This window comes from Oncorhynchus kisutch, linkage group LG6 (assembly GCF_002021735.2).
Source record: "Oncorhynchus kisutch isolate 150728-3 linkage group LG6, Okis_V2, whole genome shotgun sequence".
NCBI lineage: Eukaryota > Metazoa > Chordata > Actinopteri > Salmoniformes > Salmonidae > Oncorhynchus > Oncorhynchus kisutch.
Window position 1 is genome coordinate 22726469 of NC_034179.2, and position 25820 is coordinate 22752288.

General features: G+C 46.0%; 2 protein-coding genes across 2 annotated transcripts in view; one reads left to right on the forward strand and one right to left on the reverse strand.

Moving 5' to 3' along the window:
* LOC109891743 (leucine-rich repeat-containing protein 75B) overlaps window positions 1–13087 on the reverse strand; it is a 41629-nt gene extending 28542 nt beyond the window's left edge. Inside the window, exon 1 of the mRNA XM_031826408.1 lies at window positions 12526–13087. Within this exon, the coding sequence (XP_031682268.1) occupies window positions 12526–12870 (345 nt within the window). The 5' untranslated portion in view covers window positions 12871–13087. The remainder of the gene's footprint in view (window positions 1–12525) is intronic.
* A 10578-nt stretch (window positions 13088–23665) lies between these two features.
* On the forward strand, window positions 23666–25810 carry LOC116374363 (predicted GPI-anchored protein 58). Its single transcript, XM_031826411.1, has 2 exons — window positions 23666–24007; window positions 25600–25810. The coding sequence occupies exons 1-2, from the start codon at window positions 23920–23922 to the stop codon at window positions 25755–25757; spliced, it is 246 nt and encodes an 81-aa protein (XP_031682271.1). The 5' UTR covers window positions 23666–23919; the 3' UTR covers window positions 25758–25810.
* The last annotated feature ends 10 nt before the right edge of the window (window positions 25811–25820 follow it).

Sequence of the window (25820 nt, forward strand, 5' to 3'; positions counted from 1 at the left end):
TTTTACACTAAGAGTGCCAAATGGGACAAGGCACAGGATAGGCAGGGGTGTGGGATGGGGGTTTAAAGCAGGACAATTTCTCTCAAAATGACATTTCAAACACACAACAACTAAAGTGATGTGCTGTGCCCTCAGTCACCCCTAACAGTAAAATTATGTTCTATTCCATAACATGCACTTTAGGGACAGTGACTTTACTGCTGTGATCTGCATGGGGTCTGCAGTGTGCCTTAGGACACTTCCATCCCTAAAAGCCTTGAGTTTTTACACACACCACACTGAACATACTCCAGAGCTATCCAAAAAAGACCTCTAAAAACACCACGCAGGCACTTAGAGAAATGGTTCAAGTCTACAGCACTCCCGCTCCCCACCATCTTCTATTGAATTCAAATGGCATGCGTGTGTGATGTGCAGAAGGGTTTAATAAAAACGAGGAATGAGAACCTCCCCAGAGGTTGTTCTTACTCGTATCATCTGCAGGGCTACTGCTATTTGCAGTGACAGTGTAAATAGAGTGAGGCAAAGGAAGCTGCAACGTCAGGTAATGCTCTGAGGGCTGCTGCAGGTGAGGGGGATTGATGTCATCGTGAGCCCGGGTTTGAGACTTAACGCTTTGACACACATCAAAAGGCCTTCGATGCAGCCCTCACCAACCTCCCATATTGAGGATGATGAGATCAACCACACACCTCCCTGAAACAAATGAGCTGAAACGGCAGGCAAGCCGTGACAGAAAGCCTCGAAAACAAAACATCCACCACAATGAAAGGTTAAGGCGGAGTAGAGCAGAGGAGGACAAAACTAAATTCAGGAAAACATTTATCCCCTCTTATAATTCATTTGTTTCAGGACTTGGTTTACTAACGGGATCTAAGTCAAATGGGGGCTATATGATATCAAGGTAAATCATACAAAATATGATTTTCTCCATTTCTGTTCTACAGTACGAGCAAAGCTGCTGTTAGTCTGTTTACTTGCTGGACTCCATGCAATGTGAAGATGATAGTGTAATGAACACAAGGGGAGAGAGAGAGTTGGTTTCAAGCACAGGGTGTTTATTGCAAAGGACCACCTCAAGAGGCAGGTAGCTGGGTCCAGGAGCAGGCAGAAGGTCATAAATGGGGTCCAAAAGGGCAACAGTAAAGGCAGGGAAAAGGCTAGTAATGTAGTCTGGGAGATCAGGCAATAGGTAGATAACAGGAAATCCGCTAGGCTAAAGTACAGGCAGGGAATAGGCAAAAGGCGTTGTTAGTGAGGCAGGCAAAACTATCATACACGGGAGGAAATCGAGGGAAACACAGCGCTCCGTAACCCATGTGTCACAAAACAAACAACACCTCACAGTGATGGGGTGCAGAACTGAACTAAATAGTGTGTGATAATGACATACAGGTGTGTGAACAGATGATTAGAATTCAGGTGATTGGGATCTGGAGAGTAAGCTGCGTTCAGGGGATCTAGGTGTTTGAGTGTGTGAGCTGCATTCAAGGGATCTACGTGTTTGAGGGTGTGAGTTGGAAGCAGATGTTACAGGCTCTTGACGGCCTCGGAAGCTGAGCAGGGGGCCTCCCCCAGGGACGTGGAGCTGGGCGGTCAGGACGGTTACAGTGGAAAGCGGCTGGGTCGAGGATGTCCTGGACGGGGACCCAGGACCATTCTTCTGGTTCGTACCCCTCCCAATCCATCAGGTAGTGGATGCGACCACCCAGGCGTTGGAATCAAGGAGGGCTTGAAAGGAATAAGCCGGTGCACTGCTGACGTCAAATAGAGGGGGTGCATTGAGGTGCGCCACAGGAGGATGGAGAGGGCTGTACCTCACAGGCTTGAGAAGGGACACATGGAAAGATGTGGAGACGGTAGGTGACAGGATTGATGCAGTGTGTTATTTTGAAGGGACCAATGAACTGTGGACTGAAGTTTTTGCATGGGTCACGAAGCCGGATGTCCAGTGTAGAGAGCCACACACGTTGCCCAAACGGGCTCACTCTGTCGAAACCACTCAGCGACGGCAGGCACAGTTCCCGGGTTCTGTCTCCCATGGGAACACGGGGGGGTTGGTATCCGAGGACACACTGAAAAGGAGTGAGATGGAGTGAGGAATGCACCAGGGAGTTCTGTGCGTATTCGGCCCAGGCTAGATAGCGACTCTTGTGTGGTTGGTGGGTGCAGTATTGGCGAAGGTATTTCCCTATTTCCTGATTCAGGTGTTCCATCTGCATGTTGGTTTGGGGATGGTATCCGGAGGATAGGCTGATGGAGACCCCCAGTCGGTCGCAGAAGGCTCGCCACACCCTGGAGATGAACTGGGGTCTCCGAAACGATGTCTTCCGGGATCCCATGCAGACGAAACACCTGCTGGAACATGCAACTCAGCCATTTCCATGGCATTAGGTCGATGCGGAAGGGGGATGAGTCGGCAGAGCTTGGAGAACCTGCGTTCAGGGGATCTAGGTGAGCTGCGTTCAGGGGATCTAGGTGTTTGAGAGTGTGAGCTAAATTCAGGGGATGTACGTGTTTGAGGGTGTGAGTTGGAAGCAGACATTACAAGTAGCACATCTTGGAGAACCTGCGTTCAGGGGATCTAGGTGAGCTGCATTCAGGGGATCTAGGTGTTTGAGAGTGTGAGCTAAGTTCACGGGATGTACGTGTTTGAGGGTGTGAGTTGGAAGCAGACATTACAAGTAGCAGACGAGGGCTATATATGTACAGTGCCTTTGGAAAGAATTCAGACCACTTTACTTTTTCCAAATTTTGTTAGGTTACAGCCTTATTAAAAAATGTATTAAATTGTTTTTCCCCTCATCACTCTACACACAATACTCCATTATGACAAAGCAAAAACTGTTTTTAGACACTTTTGCTAAACTATTAAAAATGAAAAACATATCACATTCACATAAGTATTCAGACCCTTTACTCAGTACTTTGTTTAAGCACCTTTGGCAGCAATTTCAGCTTTGAGTCTTTGGTATGATGCTACAAACTTGGCAAACCTGTATTTGGGGAGTTTCTCCCATTCTTCTCTGATCCTCTCAAGCTCTGTCAGGTTGGATGGAGAACCTTGCTGCACAGCTATTTTCAGGTCTCTCCAGAGATGTTTAATTGTGTTCAAGTCCGGGCTCTGGCTGTGCCACTCAAGGACATTCAGAGACTTGTCCCGAAGCCACTACTGCATTGTCTTGGCTCTGAGCTTAGGGTCGTTGTCCTGTTAGAAGGTGAACCTTTGCCCCAGTCTGGGGTCCTTAGCGCTTTGGAGCAGGATTTAATTTAGGATCTCTTTGTACTTTGCTCCATTCATCTTTCTCTCGATCTTGACTAGTCTCCCAGTCCCTGCCACAGAAAAAAAACACAGCATGATGCTGCCATCCCCATGGTTCACTGTAGGGATGGTGCCAGGTTTCCTCCAGACGTGACGCTTGGCATTCAGGCCAAAGAGTTGAATCTTGGTTTCATCAGACCAGATAATCTTGTTTCTCATGGTCTGAAAGTCTTTAGGTGCCTTTTGGCAAACTTTCATGTGCCTTTCACTAAGGAGTCTCTTCCGTCTGGCCACTCTACCATAAAGGCCTGAACTCTAGAGCTCTGTCAGAGTGACCATTGGGTTCTTGGGCACCTCCCTGACCAAGGCCCTTCTCCCCCGATTGCTCAGTTTGTCCAGGAGTCTTGGTGGTTCCAAACTTCTTCCATTTAAGAATGATGGAGGCCACTGTGTTATTGGGGACATTCAATGCTGCAGACATTTTTTGGGAACCCTTCCCCAGATCTGTGCCTTGACACAATCCTGTCCCTGAGTCCTACGGTCAATTCCTTCGACCTCTTGGTTTGGTTTTTGCTCTGACATGCACTAACAACTGTGGGACCTTATATAGCCCACAGGTGAACTCCAATCAAGTTGTAGAAACAAGATGCACCTGAGCTCAATATCGAGTCTCATAGCAAAGGGTCTGAATACATACGTAAATACGTTTTTTCCATTTGAAAATGTTTATAGATTTGCAAACATTTCTATAAACCTGTTTTTGATTTGTCATTATGGGGTATTGTGTGTAGACTGATGCAAAAAAAACGATCAAATCAGTTTTAGAATAAGGCTGTAACACAACAAAATTTGGAAATGTCAAGAGGTTTGAATACCTGTCAAGGGGTTTTCTAGTCCGGAGCCTTGTTGGGGAGTAATCAGAATTAGTTGGTAACATAGCTAAGATGTTTTATATTCATCATATGTTTGTAAGTTACTTCTCATCAGAATGTTATTTTTGTATAATACTGTGGCGGGGTTGCAGTATCTGTTCTATGTCAGGACTAAGTTACTTGGGCCGCAGAGAGGGGAGAGGTCAAGCGTGTATCTCTTGGCTCCACAATGTCTGTGTGCCAGTCAATGTGTCTCTGTGATCTTGTCAAGATAGGATGGATTTGATATAGGGCTGTTGATATGGAGGATTTGTTTATGGTTCTGAGTTTGAGAAAATAACATAGTTTAGGAGACAAAGCTGAACGATAAATTATGCCTATGCTGTCTCACTATGTGTGTACCCCACTATGGGGGTACTGTCACGCCCTGACCTTTATTCTCTTTAGAGATCCTTTATTCTCTATTTTGGTTAGGTCGGGGTGTGACTAGGGTGGGCATTCTAGGTTATTTATTTCTAGGTTGGCTTGGTATGGTTCCCAATCAGAGGCAGCTGTCTATCGTTGTCTCTGATTGGGGATCATATATAGGCAGCCTTTTCCCACCTGTTTGTTGTGGGACCTTGTTAATGTATTGTTGCTTGTGAGCACTGCATAGCTTCACGTTCGTTTCTTTCTTCTGTATCGTTATGGTGAGTTTCATAAATTAAACATGTGGAACTCTATGCACGCTGCGCTTTGGTCCGTTTATTACAACAACGATCGTGACACCTTTGCCCTTCAAGGCCCCCCATGGCTTCAACCCTGCCCAGTCATGTAAAATCCATCAATTGACTGATTTCCTTATATGAACTGTAACTCAGTAAAAAGGTTACATTTGTTGCATGTTGCGTTTTATATTTTTGTTCAGTATAGTATATCTGAAGAAAACGTAGGATAGTACATGTACAGCAATAATTGAATAGGATGGCCCTGACTAGAACACAGTATATACATATGAAATGGGTAAAAGTAGCATGTAAACATGATTAAAGTGACCAGTGTTCCATTATTAAAGTGACCAGTGTTACATGTCTATGTACATAGGGCAGCAGCCCCTAAGGTGCAGGGTTGAGTAACCAGGTGGTAGCCAGCTAGTGACAGTGACTAAGTTCAGGGCAGGGTACTGGGTAGAGGCCGGCTAGTGACGACTATTTAACAGTCTGATGGCTTTGAGACAGAAGCAGTTTTTCAGTCTCTCGGTCCCAGCATTGATGCACCTGTACTGACCTCGCCTTCTGGATGATAGCGAGCAGGCCGTGGCTGAGGGGGCCGAGACAAATTTCTTCAGCCTCCTGAGCTGTTGCGCCTTCTTCAACACACTGTCTATGTGGGTGGATCAGTTCAGGATGAGAATCCTCTTGGTAGATAAAATGGTCTACAGAATACCATGAGCTAATCTATATCAGGTGAACAAAAGCTTGAGATTTCTTTCACACTTGAAGCAGCACACCAGTTGTTATTTATGAAAAAACATACTCTACCCGCTTTTGACTTCTCCGAATTCGCTGTATGATCCTGCCACATGGAGAATCCACTGAGTACTACGTGCATAGCGTCATCATCTAGCCAAGTTTCAGTAAAACACAATATTGCAACTTCTCAAGTCTCTCTGATAGGAAACGCTCGAACAAAGCTCATCCATCTTATGCTCGAATGATGGGACATTTGCCAATAGAACGGAGGGGAGCGGCGTTCGGTTTTCTCTTCGCCTCAATTTCACCAGGACATCACCTCGTCTCCCATGTCTACGCCTGCAGCGTTTTGGTCGCCAATGGAACAAAGGAATAGGGTACAGCATGAACAGTATTTGAAGTCGAAATCGAGGTTAGTAACTGTCAATCTGATGTCTAGAAGTGCTTGGTGGTCATATGTGATAATAGGATTAACTTTCTGTGCAAAAAAGGTAAGGTTAAACACGATAAAAGTCACTATAAAGCAAAGTTTGGTTGGAACGATGGTTGGAACGAAAGATGTTCGGCGCTATCTTTTCACAGATCTTGTCATGAGGCTGAGAGAAAATGTTTTAAAGCAAGTTTTCTGCAATTCTACAAATTTTTCCATGGCTTATGATGTGTTCATATGCTATCTGGGGGGGGGGCAGCCAACTTGTTCATATGCTATCTGGGGGGCCCCGACCTCCAGGGGGCCCACAACCGACATGTTTATATGCTATTTGTATTTTTTGAGGGGTTGGGGGCCCCCTGGATGTCAGTGCCCTGTGCACCCGGTCGGTAATCCAGCCATGGACAAGAGAAGGTGGAGACGAGCAAGTTTTCATTAATGTAACTTCAGGGCTACTGTCACGCCCTGGTCTTAGTATTTTGTGTTTTCTATATTTATTTGGTCAGGCCAGGGTGTGACATGGGTTTATTTTGTGTTGTGTTTATGTATGGTTTTTTTTCGTAGGTTTTGGGATTGTGGCTTAGTGGGGTGTTCTAGCAAGTCTATGGTTGCCTGAGGCGGTTCTCAATCAGAGGCAGGTGATTCTCGTTGTCTCTGATTGGGAACCATATTTAGGCAGCCATATTCTTTGAGTGTTTCGTGGGTGATTGTTCCTGTCTCAGTGTTTTGTATTTCACCAGATAGGCTGTATAGGTTTTCACGTTCCGTTTGTTGTTTTTGATTTATCGTGTTTTCTTCATCATTAAACATGTATCGATTTAACCACGCTGTATTTTGGTCCGACTCTCCTTCAACGGAAGAAAACCGTAACAGAATCACCCACCACACCAGGACCAAGCTGCGTGGTGACAGGCAGCGGCAGCAGGAGCAACCAAGCTTGGAATATATGACTTGGGAGGAAATAGACAGGTGGGCGGTCGACCCAGAGAGAGTGCCGGAGCCTGCCTGGGATTCGCTGGAGCAGTGCGAAGAGGGCTATAGGAGAATGGAGTCGAAGAGACAAGCATGGCGGCGCAGAAGGAAGCCCGAGAGTCAGCCCCAAAAATTTATTGGGGGGGGGGGGGGCTCAGGGAGAGTGCGGCAGAGTCAGGGTTCAAACCTGAGCCAACTCCCCCTGTTTATCGGGAGGAGCAGCGATCACAGGACTTCTGGACGTGGGAGGAGATATTGGACGGAAAGAGACCCTGGACACAGCCTGGAGAATATCGCCGCCCCAAAGAAGAACTGGAGACGACGCAGCCAGAGCTGCTAATCTGCATGGAGAAGCCAGAGCTGCCAGTCTGCATGGAGCAGCCAGAGCTGCCAGTCTGCATGGAGCAGCCAGAGATTCCAGTCTGCATGGAGCAGCCAGAGCTGCCAGTCTGCATGGAGCAGCCAGAGCTTCCAGTCTGCATGGAGCAGCCAGAGCTTCCAGTCTGCATGGAGCAGCCAGAGCTTCCAGTCTGCATGGAGCAGCCAGAGCTTCCAGTCTGCATGGAGCAGCCAGAGCTGCCAGTCTGCATGGAGCAGCCAGAACTGCCAGTCTGCATGGAGCAGCCAGAGCTGCCAGTCTGCATGGAGCAGCCAGAGCTGCCAGTCTGCATGGAGCAGCCAGAGCTGCCAGTCTGCATGGAGCAGCCAGAGATGTCAGTCTGCATGGAGCAGCCAGAGCTGCCAGTCTGCATGGAGCAGCCAGAGCTGCCAGTCTGCATGGAGCAGCCAGAGCTGCCAGTCTGCATGGAGCAGCCAGAGCAGCCAGTCTGCATGGAGCAGCCAGAGCAGCTAGAGCCGCCAGTCAGCCAGGATCTTCCAGTCAGCCAGGTCCGCCAGTCAGCCAGGATCTTCCAGATCCGCCATTCAGCCAGGATCCACCATTCAGCCAGGATCCACCAGTCAGCCAGGATCCGCCAGTCAGCCATGATCTTCCAGATCCGCCAGTCAGCCAGGATCCGCCAGTCAGCCAGGATCTGCCAGAACCACCAGCTAGCCAGGATCCGCCAGTCAGCCAGGATCTGCCAGAACCACCAGCTAGCCAGGATCTTCCAGAGCCTACTACCTGCCTGAGTTTCCTCTCAGTACTGGGCTTCCTCTCGGTACTAGGCATCCTCTCAGTGCTGAGCTTCCCCTCAGTGCTGAGCTTCCCCTCAGTGCCGAGCTACCCCTCAGTGCCGAGCTACCCCTCAGTGCCGAGCTACCCCTCAGTGCCGAGCTACCCCTCAGTCCCGAGCTACCCCTCAGTCCCGAGCTTCCCCTCAGTCCCGAGCTGCCCCTCAGTCCAGTGGGGTCCTTGGTGAGGGTTGTTATGCCAAGGTCGGCGGCGAGGGTCGCCAATCAAAGGACGCGTTACAGGGGGACTAAGACTTGGTTGGAGTGGGGTCCACGTCCCGAACCGGAGCCGCCACCGTGGACAGACACCCACCCGGACCCTCCCCTATGGGTTTTAGTGTGCGGCCGGGAGTCCGCACCTTGGAGGGGGGTTCTGTCACGCCCTGGTCTTAGTATTTTGTGTTTTCTATATTTATTTGGTCAGGCCAGGGTGTGACATGGGTTTATTTTGTGTTGTGTTTATGTATGGGGGTTTTTCGTAGGTTTTGGGATTGTGGCTTAGTGGGGTGTTCTAGCAAAGTCTATGGTTGCCTGAGGCGGTTCTCAATCAGAGGCAGGTGATTCTCATTGTTTCTGATTGGGAACCATATTTAGGCAGCCATATTCTTTGAGTGTTTCGTGGGTGATTGTTCCTGTCTCAGTGTTTTGTATTTCACCAGATAGGCTGTATAGGTTTTCATGTTCCGTTTGTTGTTTTTGATTTATCGTGTTTTCTTCATCATTAAACATGTATCGATTTAACCACGCTGCATTTTGGTCCGACTCTCCTTCAACGGAAGAAAACCGTAACAGCTACAGGGAAGCAGAGCAGCGCAAGGTTACGCCTTTTGCCTTTGGCCTTTCGTTTAACATATTCAGTGGTTGCCCTCTATATACTCTATTTGTCACGATCGTCGTAGGAAGAAGACCAAAGCGCAGCTTGGTGTGAATACATACTTTTAATGTAAGACGAATTAACACGAAGTACACTAAACAAACAAACGTGACCACTATCAAACATGCAACATCACATAGACAATCACCCACGAATTAGCCAAGGCATATGGCTGCCTAAATATGGTCCCCAATCAGAGACAACGATAAACAGCTGCCTCTAATTGAGAACCAATCTAGGCAACCATAGACATACAAAACACCTAGACTAGTAAACAACCCCATAAACATACCAAAACCCTAGACAGGACAAAAACACAACAAACCACCCCTTGTCACACCCTGACCTAACCAAAATAATATAGAAAACAAAGAACTAAGGTCAGGGCGTGACAGTACCCCCCTTCCCCAAAGGTGCGGACTCCCGGGCCGCCAACCTAAACCAATACGGGAGAGTCTGGGTGGGCATTACTCCGCGGTGGCGGTTCTGGTGAGGGACGTGGACCCCGCTCCACTTCTGACTTGGCCCACTTACGCAATGTCTCTGGAGCGGGAACACTCACCACCTACCCCAGATTAGAGGACGCCACTGGAGTGAGTGGCGCCTCTGGACTGGCAGGAGACTCTGGCAGCACCGGACAGGCGGGAGACTCTGACAGCGCCGGACAGGCGGGAGCACCTGTAGGGAGGAGACGGAGAGACAGCCTGGTGCGGGGGGGCTGCCACCGGAGGCCTAGTGCGTGGAGGAGGCACCGGATAGACCGGACCATGGAGGCGCACTGGAGGTCTCGAGCACCGAGCCTGCACAACCCTACCTGGCTGCATACTCGCCAGTGCGGCGAGGTGGAATAGACCGCACTGGGCTGTGCTTGCGAACCGGGGACACCATGCGTAGGGCTGGTGCCATGTACCCCGGCCCGAGGAGACGCACTGGAGACCAGATGCGCTGAGCCAGCTTCATGGCACCTGGCTCGATTCCCACTCTAGCCCGGCCGATGAGGCGCTGCTATGTAACGCACCGGGCTATGCCTGCGCCCCGGGGACACAGTGCGCCTCACGGCATAACACGGAGCCTGCCCGGTCCACCTCTCTCCACGGTAAGCACGGGGAGTTGGCGCAGGTCTCCTATCTGACTTAGCCACACTCCCGTGTGCCCCCCCCAATACATTTTTGGGGCTGCCTCTCGTCCCAGCCGCGCTGCCGTGCTGCCTCCTCATACCACCGCCGCTCAGCTTTCGCTGCCTCCAGCTCTGCTTTGGGTCTGCAATATTCCCCAGCCTGTGCCCAGGGTCCCTTGCCGTCCAGAATCTCCTCCCATGTCCAGGAGCCTTGAGATTTCTGCCGCTGCCCGTTACCACGCTGCTTGGTCCTTGGTTGGTGGGTGATTCTGTCATGATCGTCATAGTGAAGAGACCAAAGGGCAGCTTGATGTGAATACATACTTTTAATGTAAGACGAATGAACACGAAGTACACTAAACAAACAAACAAAATAACAAAACGACCATGACCGCTATCAACACTGAGTGCAAACATGCAACATCAAATCGACAATCACCCACGAAATACCCAAGGAATATGGCTGCCTAAATATGGTTCCCAATCAGAGACAACGATAAACAGATGCCTCTAATTGAGAACCAATCTAGGCAACCATAGACATACAAAACACCTAGACTAGAAAAACAACCCCATAAACATACCAAAACCCTAGACAGGACAAAAACACAACAAACCACCCCTTGTCACACCCTGATCTAACCAAAATAATAAGGAAAATAAAGATAACTAACACGTACTGTAACTGGCTCTAACTGATTTTGATTTGAGTTGTAAAGTTGTTGTTTTGTTTTTGTTTTTTTGCCGGTTTTTGTCTTGGATCAATGCTCGTATGGCTGTTTTTTTGTTGTTGGTGTTATTCATGTGACACTATTTCAGTCTCCGTTTGTCACCTGTCTGAAATGTGATATTCCACGAAGAGCCTGAAGACCTACACCTCAACAGCAGTGAAGGTGTTACCATACATACCTGAGCCAGACAAGGCAGACAATCTGACACAGCAGTTACAATTTTGATCTGTGATTATGTAAGGGGCAAGCCACTGAATAATTGTACCCTAAACTAAATTACACTATATATACAAAAGTATGTGGACAACCCTTCAAATGAGTGGATTCTGCTATTTCAGCCACACCTGTTGCTTAAAGGTGGATAACATCGAGCCCACAGCCATGCAATCTCCATAGACAAACATTGACAGTAGAAGGGCCTTAATGAAGAGCTCAGTGACATTCAATGTGTCACGTCATAGGATGCCACCTTTCAAACTAGTCAGTTCATCACATTTCTGCCCTGCAAGAGCTGCCCGGTCAACTGTAAGTGCTGTTATTGTGAAGTGGAAACGTCTAGGAGCAACAACGGGTTAGCCGTGAAGTGGTAGGTCACACAAGGTGAACAGAGCGGAACAACCGAGTGCTGAAGAGCGTAGTGTGATAAAATTGTCTGTCCTCGGTTGCAACACTCACCAGCGAGTTCCAAACTGCCTTTGGAAGCAATGCCAAGTGTCTGCTGGAGTGGTGTAAACCTCGCTGCCATTGGATTCTGGAGCAGTGGAAACGCGTTCTCTGCAGGGATGAATTACGCTTCACCATCTGGCAGTCCGACGGACAAATCTGGATTTGGGGAATGCCAGGAGAACGCTACCTGCCCCCAATGCATAGTGCCTACTGTACATTTTTGGTGGATGAATAATGGTCTGGGGCTGTTTTTCATGGTTCGGACTAGGCCCCTTAGATCCAGTGAAGGGAAATCGTAATGCTACAGCATACCTTGCTTTGTGCAAGGGGGCATTGTCGTGCTGAAACAGGAAAGGGCCTTCCCCAAACTGTTGCCACAAAGTTGGAAGCACAGAATCATCTAGAATGTCACTAGATGATTCTGTGCTTCCAACTTTGTGGCAACAGTTTGAGGAAGGCCCTTTCCTGTTTCAGCATGACAATGCCCCCTTGCACAAAGCAAGGTCCATACAGAAATGGTTTGTCGAGAATGGTGTGGAAGAACTTGACTGGCCTGCACATAGCCCTGACCTCAACCCCATCGAACACCTTTGGCATGAATTGGAACACTGACTGCCAGCAACAACAACAAAAAACTAATCACCCAACATCAGTGCCCAACCTCACTAATGATCTTGTGGCTGAATGGGGAAACCCCCAAATAAAGGGGAAACCCCAAAATATGAAGTAACACGTCTAATTTACAAACAAACCTACAGTCACTTACACAGGCATAATAATCTAACACAAATAATAAATGCAGCATTTTACCAGTACATTTCATATTTTTGATCAGGCTGACTTGAGTGACAACTTGTGGATACTGCTGATCTAACAGCATCAAATTCTGCAGGTGCACCAAATAATTTACGGACGGACACATTTTATGAAGTTTAGGAGAAGTAAACTATTATTCAATGTTAAACATTCTCTCTTACCTTTCTTAGCAATTTGAGCACCTCGACTGCATGTTCTTGTTTCTGTTCTCGAAGAAGCTTCTGTATTTCCCGGATCCATGCCACCCGTCTCACATAGGGGCTGTGCTTGGTTTTCCGCAGCATCCCTGGGAGCTTATCTGACTTCAGCATCAGGGATGTAAACAATAATTCCCCGCCTCCCCTGCCACCACTCTGCTCAGTTTCTCTGGAGCTGTCATAGTGCTGGCGTCTCCTGTTGGAAAATGTGGTTTCTATTTGGTCCAGACTTCTTTGCCTGGTCAATTTAGAACCCATCACTTCACAGAATGTTTCAGTTGAACAACGGTTCCTAGACGTTATATACATGTACCTGACAGAATGTAGCCATAACAGTTACACAGTAGCCTAAACTTGGATATTGAGTAACGAACACACGTTTTTTTTTATCTGAACAGTATGAAAACAAAGAGAGAAAATATAGGTTGATAAATTACTATATTCTCTATTAGATTACATTTAGAGCATTACACCAGCAGTATTGCATAGCTTTCTATTCATATTCAACTCATTTCCACCGTCTTGCCGTTATAACCATGCACTGCCACAACAGAGCTCGAGCAGTCAATGTAGCCTACTACAACATCACGTGGCGATCGTGGTCTTTGCTTCCAATAAGAATCCGCGCTGCCTCGATCAGTCATGGGATTACTCTCTCAGTATCCTCGACTGTCCAAGACCAGTTATGTTGTTTAGCAGCTCATGATGGTTTAGCTTTCTATTTGAGACGGATGATTTAATGCTAATACATTTTGTACACAGTTTGTCAATCATAGTAATTATCATATCACATACTATCAGTCTGAATAATGACGCAGGAAGAGATGGCTGCCCTTTTACGATCCCTTAACTAATTGTGATATTGTATGTTTTTTCTCGTTATTTGTAACTTATTTTGTACATAATTTTTCTGCCACCATGTCTTATGACCAAAAAGAGCTTCTAGATATCAGGACAGCGATTACTCACCCCATACTGGATGAATACTTTTTCTTTAACAAGTCGGAAGGGAAGGATTTACTTCAGATGCCCGACAAGACCCTCACCCCTGTCATTCGCAGGAGAAAGAGACAGAGATATCAGACAAAGGTCTGGGTGCCTTGTAAGAATCTGACGATGAGTGGGTAATCTCCCTTTACCATCGGTCCTATTAGCCAACGTACAATCAATGGATAATAAAATAGACCAACTATGATCACGTATATCCTACCAACGGGACATTTAAAAACTGTAATATCTTATGTTTCACCAAGTCCTGGCTGAACGATGACATGAATAACATACAGCTGGCGGGTTTTACGCTTTTTCGGCAGGATAGAACAGCGGCCTCTGGTAAAACAAGGGGCGGCCTCTATGTTTATTTGTAAACAACAGCTGGTGCACAAAATCTAAGGAAGTCTTGAGGTTTTTCTCGCCTGATAAACTGTAGACCACACTATTTACCAAGAGTTTTCATCTATATTCTTCGTAAATGTCTATTTACCATCACAAACCGATGCTGGCACTAAGATCGCACTCAATGAGCTTTATGCGCCATAAGAAAACAGGAAACCGCTCACCCAGAGGTGGAGCTCCTAGTGTCCGGGGACTTTAATGCAGGGAAACTTAAATCCGTTTTACATCATTTCTACCAGCCTGTTAAATATGCAACCAGAGGGGAAAAACTCTAGACCACCTTTACTCCACACACAGAGATGCTTACAAAGCTCTCCTTCGCCCTCCATTTAGCAAATCTTACCATCATTCTATCCTATTGATTGCTGCTAACATCGATGTGTCTGCTGGGGGGAATATATCACAGCCGTATATATTACCCCCCAAGCAGACACATCGATGGCCCTGAACAAACTTTATTGGACTCTATGTAAACTGGAAACCACATATCCTGAGGCTGCATTCATTGTATCAAGGGATTTAAACACAGCTAATCTGAAAAAAAGACTCCCTAAATTCTATCAGCATATCGATTGCGCAACCGGTTCTGGTAAAACCCTGGATCCTCCGCGACGCATATAAGGCCCTCCCCCGCCCTCCTTTCGGAAAAGCTGACCACGACTCCATTTTGTTGCTTCCAGCCTACAGACAGAGACTAAAACAAGAAGCTCCAGCGCTCAGGTCTGTTAAACGCTGGTCCGAACAATCTGATTCCACGCTCCATGCTTCGATCACGTGGATTGGGATTTGTTCCGCATTGCGTCCAACAACAACATTGACGAATACGCTGATTCAGTGAGCGAGTTCATTAGAAAGTGCATTGATGATGTTATACCCACAGCAACGATTAAAACATTCCCAAACCAGAAACCGTGGATTGATGGCAGCATTCGCACGAAACTGAAAGCACAAACCACTGCTTTTAACCAGGGCAAGGTGACAGGAAACATGACCGAATACAAACAGTGTAGCTATTCCCTCTGCAAGGCAATCAAACAAGCTAAGCATCAGTATAGAGACAAAGTAGAGTCGCAATTCAAAGGCTCAGACACAAGAGGTATGTGGCAGGGTCTACAGTCAATCACGGATTACAAAAAGAAAACCAGCCCCGTCGCGGACGAGGATGTCTTGCTCCCAGGCAGACTAAATAACTTTTTTGCCCGCTTTGAGGACAATACAGTGCCACTGACACGGCCAGCTACCAAAACCTGCAGACTCTCCTTCACTGCAGCCAATATGAGTGAAACATTTAATCTTGTTAACCCTCGCAAGGCTGCGGGCCCAGACAGCATCCCCAGCCCCGTCCTCCAGCTGGCTGGTGTGTTTACGGACATATTCAATCAATCCTTATGCCAGTCTGCTGTTCCCACATGCTTCAAGAAGGCCACCTTTGTTCCTGTTCCCAAGAAAGCTAAGGTAACTGAGCTAAACGACTACCGCCCCGTATCACTCACTTCCGTCATCATGAAGTGCTTTGAGAGACTAGTCAAGGACCATATCACCTCCACCCTACCTGACACCCTAGACCTACTCCAATTTTCTTACCGCCCCAATAGGTCCACAGACGATGGAATCGCACCCACACTGCACACTGCCCTAACCCATCTGGACAAGAGGAATACCTATGTGAGAATGCTGTTCATCGACTACAGCTCAGCATTTAACACCATAGTACCCTCCAAACTCGTCATCAAGCTCGAGACCCTGGGTCTCGACCCCGCCCTGTGCAACTGGGTACTGGACTTCCTGACGGGCCGCCCCCAGGTGGTGAGGGTAGGTAACAACATCTCCACCCCGCTGATCCTCAACACTGGGGCCCCACAAGGGTGTGTTCTGAGCCCTCTCCTGTACTCCCTGTTCACCCTCGACTGCGTGGCCATGCACGCCTCCAACTCAATCATCAAGTTTGCGGACGACACAACAGTGGTAGGCTTGATTACCAACAACGACGAGACGGCCTACAGGGAGGAGGTGAGGGCTCTCGGAGTGTGTCAGAAAAATAACCTCACACTCAACGTCAACAAAACAAAGGAGATGATTGTGGACTTCAGGAAACAGCAGCGGGAGCACCCCCCTATCCACATCGACGGAACAGTAGTGGAGAGGGTAGTAAGTTTTAAGTTCCTCGGCGTACACATCACGGACAAACTGAATTGGTCCACCCAAACAGACAGCGTTGTGAAGAAGGCACAGCAGCGCCTCTTCAACCTCAGGAGGCTGAAGAAATTTGGCTTGTCACCAAATGCACTCACAAACTTCTACAGATGCACGATCGAGAGCATCCTGTCAGGCTGTATCACCGCCTGGTACGGCAACTGCTCCGCCCACAACCGTAAGGCTCTCCAGAGGGTAGTGAGGTCTGCACAACGCATCACCGGGGGCAAACTACCTGCCCTCCAGGACAACTACACCACCCGATGTCACAGAAAGGCCATAAAGATCATCAAGGACAACAACCACCCGAGCCACTGCCTGTTCACCCCGCTATCATCCAGAAGGCGAGGTCAGTACAGGTGCATCAAAGCAGGGGCCGAGAGACTGAAAAACAGCTTCTATCTCAAGGCCATCAGACTGTTAAACAGCCAACACTAATATTGAGTGGCTGCTGCCAACATACTGACTCAACTCCAGCCACTTTAATAATGGAAATTGATGGGAATTGATGTAAAAATGTATCACTAGCCACTTTAAACAATGCCACTTAATATAATGTTTACATACCCTGCATTACTCATCTCATATGTATATACTGTACTCAATATCATCTCCTGCATCTTGCCATCTTTATGTAATACATGTATCACTAGCCACTTTAAACTATCCCACTTTATGTTTATATACCCGACATTACTCATCTCATATGTATATACTGTACTCTATACCATCTACTGCATCTTGCCTATGCCGTTCTGTACCATCACTCATTCATATATCTTTATGTACATATTCTTTATCCCTTTACACAAGTTAGTTTTGGAATTGTTAGGTTAGATTACTAGTTGGTTATTACTGCATTGTCGGAACTAGAAGCACAAGCATTTCACTACACTCGCATTAACATCTGCTAACCATGTGTATGTGACAAATACATTTGATTTGATTTAATTTAACAAGCAAAAATAAAGCAGGAAACACCAGTGACTCGGTCAATAAAAAAGTGTCTAGATGAAGCAGATGCTAAAGGACTGTTTTGCTAGCACAGACTGGAATACGTTCCGGGATTCTTCCGATGGCATTGAGGAGTACACCACATCTGTCATTGGCTTCATCAATAAGTGCATCGATGACATCGTCTCCACAGTGACCATACGTACATACCCCAACCAGAAGCCATGGATTACAGGTAGCATCCACACTGAGCTAAATGCTAGATCTGCCGCTTTCAAGGAGTCGGAACTCTATCCCGGAAGCTTATAAGAAATCTCGCTATGCCCTCCGACAAACCATCAAACAAGCAAAGCATCAATACAGGACTAAGATTGAATCATACTACACCGGTTCCGATGCTCGTCGGATGTGGCAGGGCTTGCAAACTACTACAGACTACATCGTCGAGCTGCCCAGTGACACAAACCTAGATGAGCTAAATTACTTCTATGTTCGATTCAAGGCAATTAACACTAAAATGTGCATGAGAGCATTAGCTGTTCTGGACAACTGTGTGATCTCGCTCTCCGTTGCCTATGTGGGTAAGACCTTTAAACAGGTCAACATTCACAAGGCCGCATGGCCAGATGGATTTCAGGACATGTACTCCGAGCATGCGCTGACCAACTGGCAAGTGTCTTCACTGACATTTTTAACCTGTCCCTGACTGAGTCTGTAATGCCAACATGTTTCAAGCAGAAACCATAGTCCCTGTGCCCAAGAACACTAAGGTAACCTGCCTAAATGCCTACCGACCTATAGTGCTCACGTCTGTAGCCATGAAGTGCTTTGAAAGGCTGGTCATGGCTCACATCAACACCATTATCCCAGAAACCCTAGACCTACTCCAATTTGCATACCGCTCCCAACAGATCCACAGATGATGCAATCTCTATTGCACTCAACTCTGCCCTTTCCCACTTGGACAAAAGTAACAGCTATGTGAGAATGCTATTCATTGACTACAGCTCAGCGTTCAACACCATTGTGCCCTCAAAGCTCATCACTAAGCTAAGGACCCTGGGACTAAACACCTCCCTCTGTAACTGGATCCTGGACTTCCTGACGTGCCACCCCCAGGTGGTAAGGGTAGGTAACAACACATCCGCCACGCTGCTCCTCAACACGGGGGCCCCTCAGGGGTACGTGCACAGTCCCCTCCTGTTCTCCCTGTTCCCTCATGACTGCATGGCCAGGTACGACTCCAACACCATCATCAAGTTTGCCGATGACACAACAGTGGTAGGCCTGATCACCGACAACGATGAGACAGCCTGTAGGGAGGAGGTCAGAGACCTGGTTGTGTGGTGCAGGACAACCTCTCCCTCAACGTGATCAAGACAAAGGAGATGATTGCGGACTACAGGAAAAGGAGTACGAGCACGCCTCCATTCTCATCGACGGGGTTGTAGTGGAGCAGGTTGAGAGCTTCAAGTTCCTTGGTGTCCACATCACCTACAACTATCATGGTCCAAACATACGAAGACAGTCGTGAATAGGGCACGATAAAACGCTATTCCCCCTCTGGAGACTGAAAAGATTTGGCATGGGTCCTCAGATCCTCAAAAGGTTCTACAGCTGCACCATCGAGAGCATCCTGACGAGTTGCATCACTGCCTGATATGGCGACTGCTCAGCCTCCAATCTCAAGGCACTACAGAGGGCAGTGAGTATGGCCCAGTACATCACTGGGACCAAGCTTCCTGCCATCCAGGACCTCTATACCAGGCTGTGTCAGAGGAAGGCCCTGAAAATTGTCAAAGACTCCAGACACCCTAATCATAAACTGTTCTCTCAGCTACCGCACGGCAAGCGGTAACAGAGCGCTAAACAGCTTCTACCTCCAAGCCTTAAGACTCCTGAACAGCTAATCAAAGGGCTACCCAGACCCCTCTTTTATGCTGCTGCTACTCTCTGTTTATTATCTATGCATAGTCACTTTAACTGTACATACATGTACATATGTGCCCTGATTCAGGAAACTAGGCGTATGTCGCAAGTCACGACATCACAGGAGAGCAGTTTGAACATAAACATTTTTTAAAATAAAAATGTGTTTTTTGGCAGAAATGTCTTCTTGAACATGTGTACTTTCATGTGCCTCAATAACAGACTTGTATGCCATCTGTAAATATACGAAGAAAAATTACGAGCCTTGTTTAACCCACCTAAAAAGACAGCAACCTTCCCACTAGCTATGATTGGCTGAGATAATGAGTGGGCTGGACATGCTGAGAGATGAGTTCTGATTGGTCTGCCATATAGAGGGCTTTTGTTTATTTGAGCTGGTCAGTCTCTGTTGGTAATCCTGTTGAACACAGGATTAAATGTAGCTGCATAAATGTTGCTCTCCACTTTCTGGAGGATCGAGTTTTGAAATCAGTGGAAATAGAGTACGATAGCTAAAGAGATGGGAAAACACCTGTTTCCAGATTCCAGCTTTCAAGCTAAGGACGTTTGTGGCATGGATCCATGACAGGGAGGGTCCACCATGCATGATGATGTATGTAAGATAGTCTAGCTAGCTACATTTTCAGATAATACACGTTTCTAATTTTGACAGAAAGTTGTTTAATTTCAAGCTAAAGTGTACTGTTAGTTAGGTGGCTGGCTCGTTAGCTAACATTGTGACATGATGTGTGTGATCTTACATGTTGTTTACCTAGCTAGGTACATGTCTTAAGCTAAAGTGTACTGTTAGCTGGCTGGCTCCCTGGAGAACGTTGCGTGTATGACATTATTATTATTATTATTATTGTCATTATTATTCATGCAGGGGTAGTAATGACATGATTTGGCACTGTTCATTGTTGTTTAACTAGCTAACTTTAGGTGACATGACGTGATGTGTGTGATCGTACATGTTGTGTACCTAGCTAGGTTAATTGTTTACCTAGGTAGCTAGCTACATGTCTTATGCGAAAGTGTCCAACACCCGTTGAATATGGTCGGTGTCAATAAACGTCAGCAAAAAAGCATAATGAAATTGCTGCCATCAGAGCTGGTTAGGCTGTTTTCATGTTATCCAGAGGTAAACAAATCATCGGCCAGAGCATCAAGTGTGCGCTCTGAATGCAACAAGATGGGTGGGGCTAAAGCTTAAGAGGGTGTGAACAATGCTGAAGGGATGTAGACAAAGAAGAGCTCTCTCACTGAAACACTAAAATGCCATTTACTCAAAAGCGAGTTTACAAGTGTATCAACTTTCAAAGCAGAATTACTTTCCCATTGTTCCTCAAAAATGCAGTGTATGATATACCATTTTGTAGCTCTGAGTCTCTGTTTTACCAATGTAAAAAAAAACATTTAAAATGTTGCTACATAAGACCAAATCCAGGTGGAGTCACATATGATCTCAATTACCTTGACAAAACCTTGACATTGACTCTATACCTGTACCCCCTGTATATTGCCTCGCTATTGTTATTTTACTGCTGCTATTAAATTATTTGTAACTTTTAGTTTCAATTTTTTACTTATCAATTTTTTACTTAACACTTCTTTTTTAAACTACATTGTTGGTTAGGGCTTGTAAGTAAGTATTTCACTGTAAGGTCTACTACACCGGTTGTATTCAGCGCATTGATTTGATCATATCACAATTGATGTAGAAAATATGGATTCATTAATGTTTTCATTTAATACATTTATTTTTTTGGACTCTCTTTCTCTCTCACATTTAGCCATCAGAGTATTACAGAGTATTCTATACTTAAATAATATACACTACCGGTCAAAAGGTTTAGAACACCTACTCATTCAAGGGTTCTTCTTTATTTTTACTATTTTCTACATTGTAGAATAATAGTGAAGACATCAAAACTATGAAATAACACATATGGAATCATGTTGTAACCAAAAAAGTGTTAAACAAATCAAAATATGTTTTATATTTGAGACTCTTCAAATAGCCACCCTTTTCCTTGATGACAGCTTTGCACACTCCTGGCATTCTCTCAACCAGTTTCACCTGGAATGCTTTTCCAGCAGTCTTGAAGGAGTTCCCACATACGCTGAGCACTTGTTGGCTGCTTTTCCTTCACTCTGCAGTCCAACTCATCCCAAACCATCTCAATTGGGTTGAGGTCGGCTGACTGTGGAGGCCAGGTCATCTGATGCAGCACCCCATCACTCTCCTTCTTGGTCAAATAGCCCTTACACAGCATGGAGGTGTGTTGGGTCATTGTCCTGTTGAAAAAAAAATGATAGTCCCACTAAGCCCAAACCAGATGAGATGGTGTATTGCTGCAGAATGCTGTGGTATACATGCTGGTTAAGTGTGCCTTGAATTCAAAATAAATCACAGACAGTGTCACCAGCAAAGCAACCCCACACCATAACACCTCCTCCTCCATGCTTTACGGTGGGAACCACACATGCTGAGATCATCCGTTCACCCACACCGCATCTCACAGAGACACGATGGTTGGAACCAAAAATCTCAAATTTGGACTCCTGACCAAAGGACAGATTTCCACCGGTCTTGCTCATGTTTCTTAGCCCAAGCAAGTCTCTTCTTCTTATTGGTGTCCTTTAGTGGTGGTTTCTTTGCAGCAATTCGAACATGAAGTCCTGATTTACACAGTCTCTTCTAAACAGTTGATGTTGGGATGTGTATGTTACTTGAACTAGGTGAAGCATATATTTGGGCTGCAATTTCTGAGGCTGGTAACTAATGATCTTATCCTCTGCTGCAGAGGCAACTCTGGGTCTTTCTTTCCTGTGGCGGTCCTCAAGAGAGGCAGTTTCATCACAGCACTTGATGGTTTTTGCAACTGCACTTGAAGAAACTGTAAAAGTTATTGAAATTTTCCGTATTGACTGACCTTCATGTCTTAAAGTAATGATGGACTGTCCTTTCTCTTTGCTTATTTGAGCTGTTCTTGCCATAATATTAACTTGGTCTTTTACCAAACTATTTTCTGTTTACCACCCCCACTTGTCACAACACAACTGATTGGCTCAAACGCATTAAGAAGGAAGAAATTCCACAAATTAACTTTTGAAGAACGCACTGTTATTTGAAATGTATTTCAGGTGATTACCTCATGAAGCTGGTTGAGAGAAAGCCAAAAGTATGCAAAGCTGTCATCAAGGCAAAGGGGCTATTTGAAGAATCTCAAATATAAAACATATTTTGATTTGTTTAACACTTTTGGTTACTATATGATTCCATATGTGTTGTTTCATAGGATTGATGTCTTCACTATTATTATACAATGTAAAAGGAAAGATAAACCAAAGGATAAAATACATTATGGAGTTGCTGTATTGTCAAGAAATAGCCTACTGAAATTCTGGTGTGAAACGAGGTGATGTTTTGTCATTCTAGAATAAAAAATATGTATATTTATAAACCTCAGCAATATAGGTGTGTTAAAAATGTATACCATTTCAACCATTGTTGCACACTTTGAAGTTAAACATTACATTTGAAAAAAGTCAAACCAATCCATATGTGATGTTCCTAGCAGAGAATATAGATCTACTACAAATCATGGCTGGGGCCAATTCAAATTGAAGGCAGTCAGTTCAGGAAGTGATTTTATAAAAAATAAATTTTAAAAAGGACACTTAAAAAAAAAGCTTCTACACCTCAGTTTATTGAGAAGTCATTGGAAATATATGCATTATTTTGTTTCTATTATTGTTATTTAAGTCTACTTCCTGAATTGACTGCCTTCACTTCGAATTGACCCCTGTTACAAATAATGTGCCACTACCTTTTCGGGTGTTAGAATGCTGCATTGATTATGTGCATCAAGATGCTGAAGGGGTGGCAGGTAGCCTGGTGGTTAGAGCATTGGGCTTGCTGGATCGAATCCCCGACCTGACAAGGTAAAAATCTGTCGTACTACCCCTGAGCAAGGCAGTTGACCAACTATTCCCCGGGTGCCGTGGATGTCGATTAAGACAGCCCTTGCACCCCTCTGATTCAGAGGGGGTTGGGTTAAATGTGGAAGACACATTTCAGTTGAAGGCATTCAGCTGTACAACTGACCCATTTCCCTCATCTAGCATGGTTTTACAGGTGTACAACTTTCACTGAGGACATTCTGAAATTGCATTTTTGTCCCCCCCAGTTTTATAATTGCAATGTGATACAAAACGAGGCAACGGTGTGCTTTAGGACCATGTAGACTTCTCTGAGAAGTCGGGTAGGCTGTTTGGAGTGTTTATCTGATTGGAAAAATAAAAAAATTGATGTCTCCCCAACTTCTAAAACCAAAGTTACGCCCCTGTGGTTTTCTACGCTGGAGTCATGTCTGTTCACATCTTTGAAATCATCTCCAACAACCATGTTGTTTGATGTGGTTAATACTACAATAGCAGTCTATTTGTTAATAAAGAGATCATTTATTCCATTGTTTAGACATCCAGTCTCTGGTGCAACAAAATAACATCATAGAAGGTTTTATATTGGTGTTAGGTTGTCAATTATTTCCCTCATAAGAGAGGTGGGTTTTATGTTAATGTTTTCTGAATGTGCTCCTCTGTTCCTACATTTTTGTAGACACTCTTATCCAGAGATACTTACAGGAGCAGTTAGGGTTAATTAAGTGCCTTGCTGAAGGGCATAGAGACAGATTGTTCACCTAGTCGACTCAGGGATTCAAACCAACGACTTTTCAGTTCCTGGGCCAACGCTCCCGCTAGGCTACCTACTTTTCTTCCTGTCTGCTTTTTCCAGAGTAACACCAATCAGGTGCTTTTATGCAGGTGTAGGTTAAAGTTGAACATCATTGTAATAGTTACACATTGAGAGCTATTGCCTAGATGGTGCTATGTACTGCTCAACTTACTGAGAGGACCATGACAAACCCACTGCCAACCAGTCTGTTCCAGAGGCCTGAGAGACACCAAGGTAAGAGGAAGATCTGATCTTTTACTAGTTAGGTGATCGATAGCTAAAACATTTTTTATCCAATTAAGTGTGAGGACAGGGAATAATTCAGTCTGAATGGTTTGTGTATTTTCATCAAATGTACCTGTGCTGCATAAGCTAAATGAAGTGTCCAGAGATGTTACATGCATTGAACACTGTTTTAACAGGCTAAGGAATTTGCATGGCAGTAAATACATAGCACTGAAGGGAGGAGGTATTATCTGATTCCAGTCTATTGTGTTGTTGGTTTAATTTTGTTGGCATCAGGCAGGATGAGCTTCACAGAGGAAGGTTATCGTCTTTTGTCATGTGCTGGGATTTAGTGATGAATGTGACACACAATCTCAATTCAAAAGTGCTGCGGACCAATGTTCTTTAAACACATAGAGAAACAAAATGAAATACCTTGGCACAGGACAAAACCATTTTTTATTTTTATCAACACTGAACAGAAATATAAATGCATGTAAAATATTGGTCCTATGTTTCATGAGCTGAAATAAAAGATCCCTGAAAATGTCCAAACGCACAAAAAGCTTGTTTCTCTCTAATTTTGTGCACAAATTTGTTTACATCCCTGTTAGTGAGCATTTCTCCTTTGCCAAAATAATCTATCCATTTGACAGGTGTGACATATCAAGAAGCTGATTAAACAGCATTACCTTTATACAGGTGCACCTTGTGCTTGGGACAATAAAGTCCACTCTAAAATGTGCAGTTGTGCAATGTGCACCACCAACACAACACAAATTTAATCACCATTGTATTATTCATAGGCCTATGCATATCTCTACACATAGCTTTAATATTTAGACCTATGGAATAAGTCCGAACAGTGCTACTGATGTTGTAGATTCCTCAATATTACTGGGTGTGGTTAGGCCTTCTCCAAATTTTTTAATTTGGAGGTGTCTTTGTTTTGTCGGCGTAATTTTTTAAATAAAGTTCAAATGTACGCTTACAATGCCGCACCTTGGTCCAGTCCTTCAGCCAGCCGTGACATAACTTCCCACCACCAACGGACTAAGCAGCATGGTAAGGTGGACTCCTGGACATGGGAGGACGTTCTGGACGGCAAGGGAGTCTACACATGGGAGGAGATCCTGGCGGGAAGGGATTGCCTTCCATGGGAACAGGTGGAGGCAGCTATGAGGGCAGAGGCATCCGGAGAGAGGAACCAGCGGTATGTGGGAACACGGCTGGCAAGGAAGCCCGAGAGGCAGCCCCAATTTTTTTTTGGGGGGGGGGCACATGGGGAGTTGGCAGAGTCAGGAAGCAGACCTGAGCCAACTCCCGTGCTTACCGTGGCGAGCATGGGGCTGGTCAGGCCCCATGCTATGGGGTGATGCGCACGCTACCGAGGCGGAGTATTCACAGGCCGGTATGCTCGGGGCCAACGTTCTGCATTTGCCAGGGGGAAGCTGGCATCCAGCCAGAATGGGTGGGGCCAGCTCTGCGCTCGAGACCGTCAGTGCGCCTCCATGGCCCTGTGTATCCGGTGCCTCCACTATGCACCAGGCCTCCGGTGTCAGCCCCACTCACCAGGCTGTCTCTCCGTCTCCTCACTCCAGGTGCTCCCGTCTGTCCGGAGCTGCCAGAGCCGCCCGCCTGTCCGGAGCTGCCAGAGCCACAGCCCCTCAGTCCAGAGGCGCCCCTCAGTCCAGTGGCGCCCTCTACGAGGGTCTTCATTCCGGGGCCCGCTGCGAGGTTCCCCGGACTGTTCACCTAAGTGGGCCAATACTGAGGTGGAGCGGGGTCCACGTCCCGTACCCGAGCCGCCGCCGTAAGAAGG

Coding starts and splice junctions, on each gene's coding strand:
- LOC116374363 (XM_031826411.1), top strand. CDS start 23,920: ATGGTGCTATGTACTGCTCAACTTACTGAGAGGACCATGACAAACCCA. Junction 24,008..25,599: donor GAGGCCTGAGAGACACCAAG/GTAAGAGGAAGA, acceptor TCCTCACTCCAG/GTGCTCCCGTCTGTCCGGAG.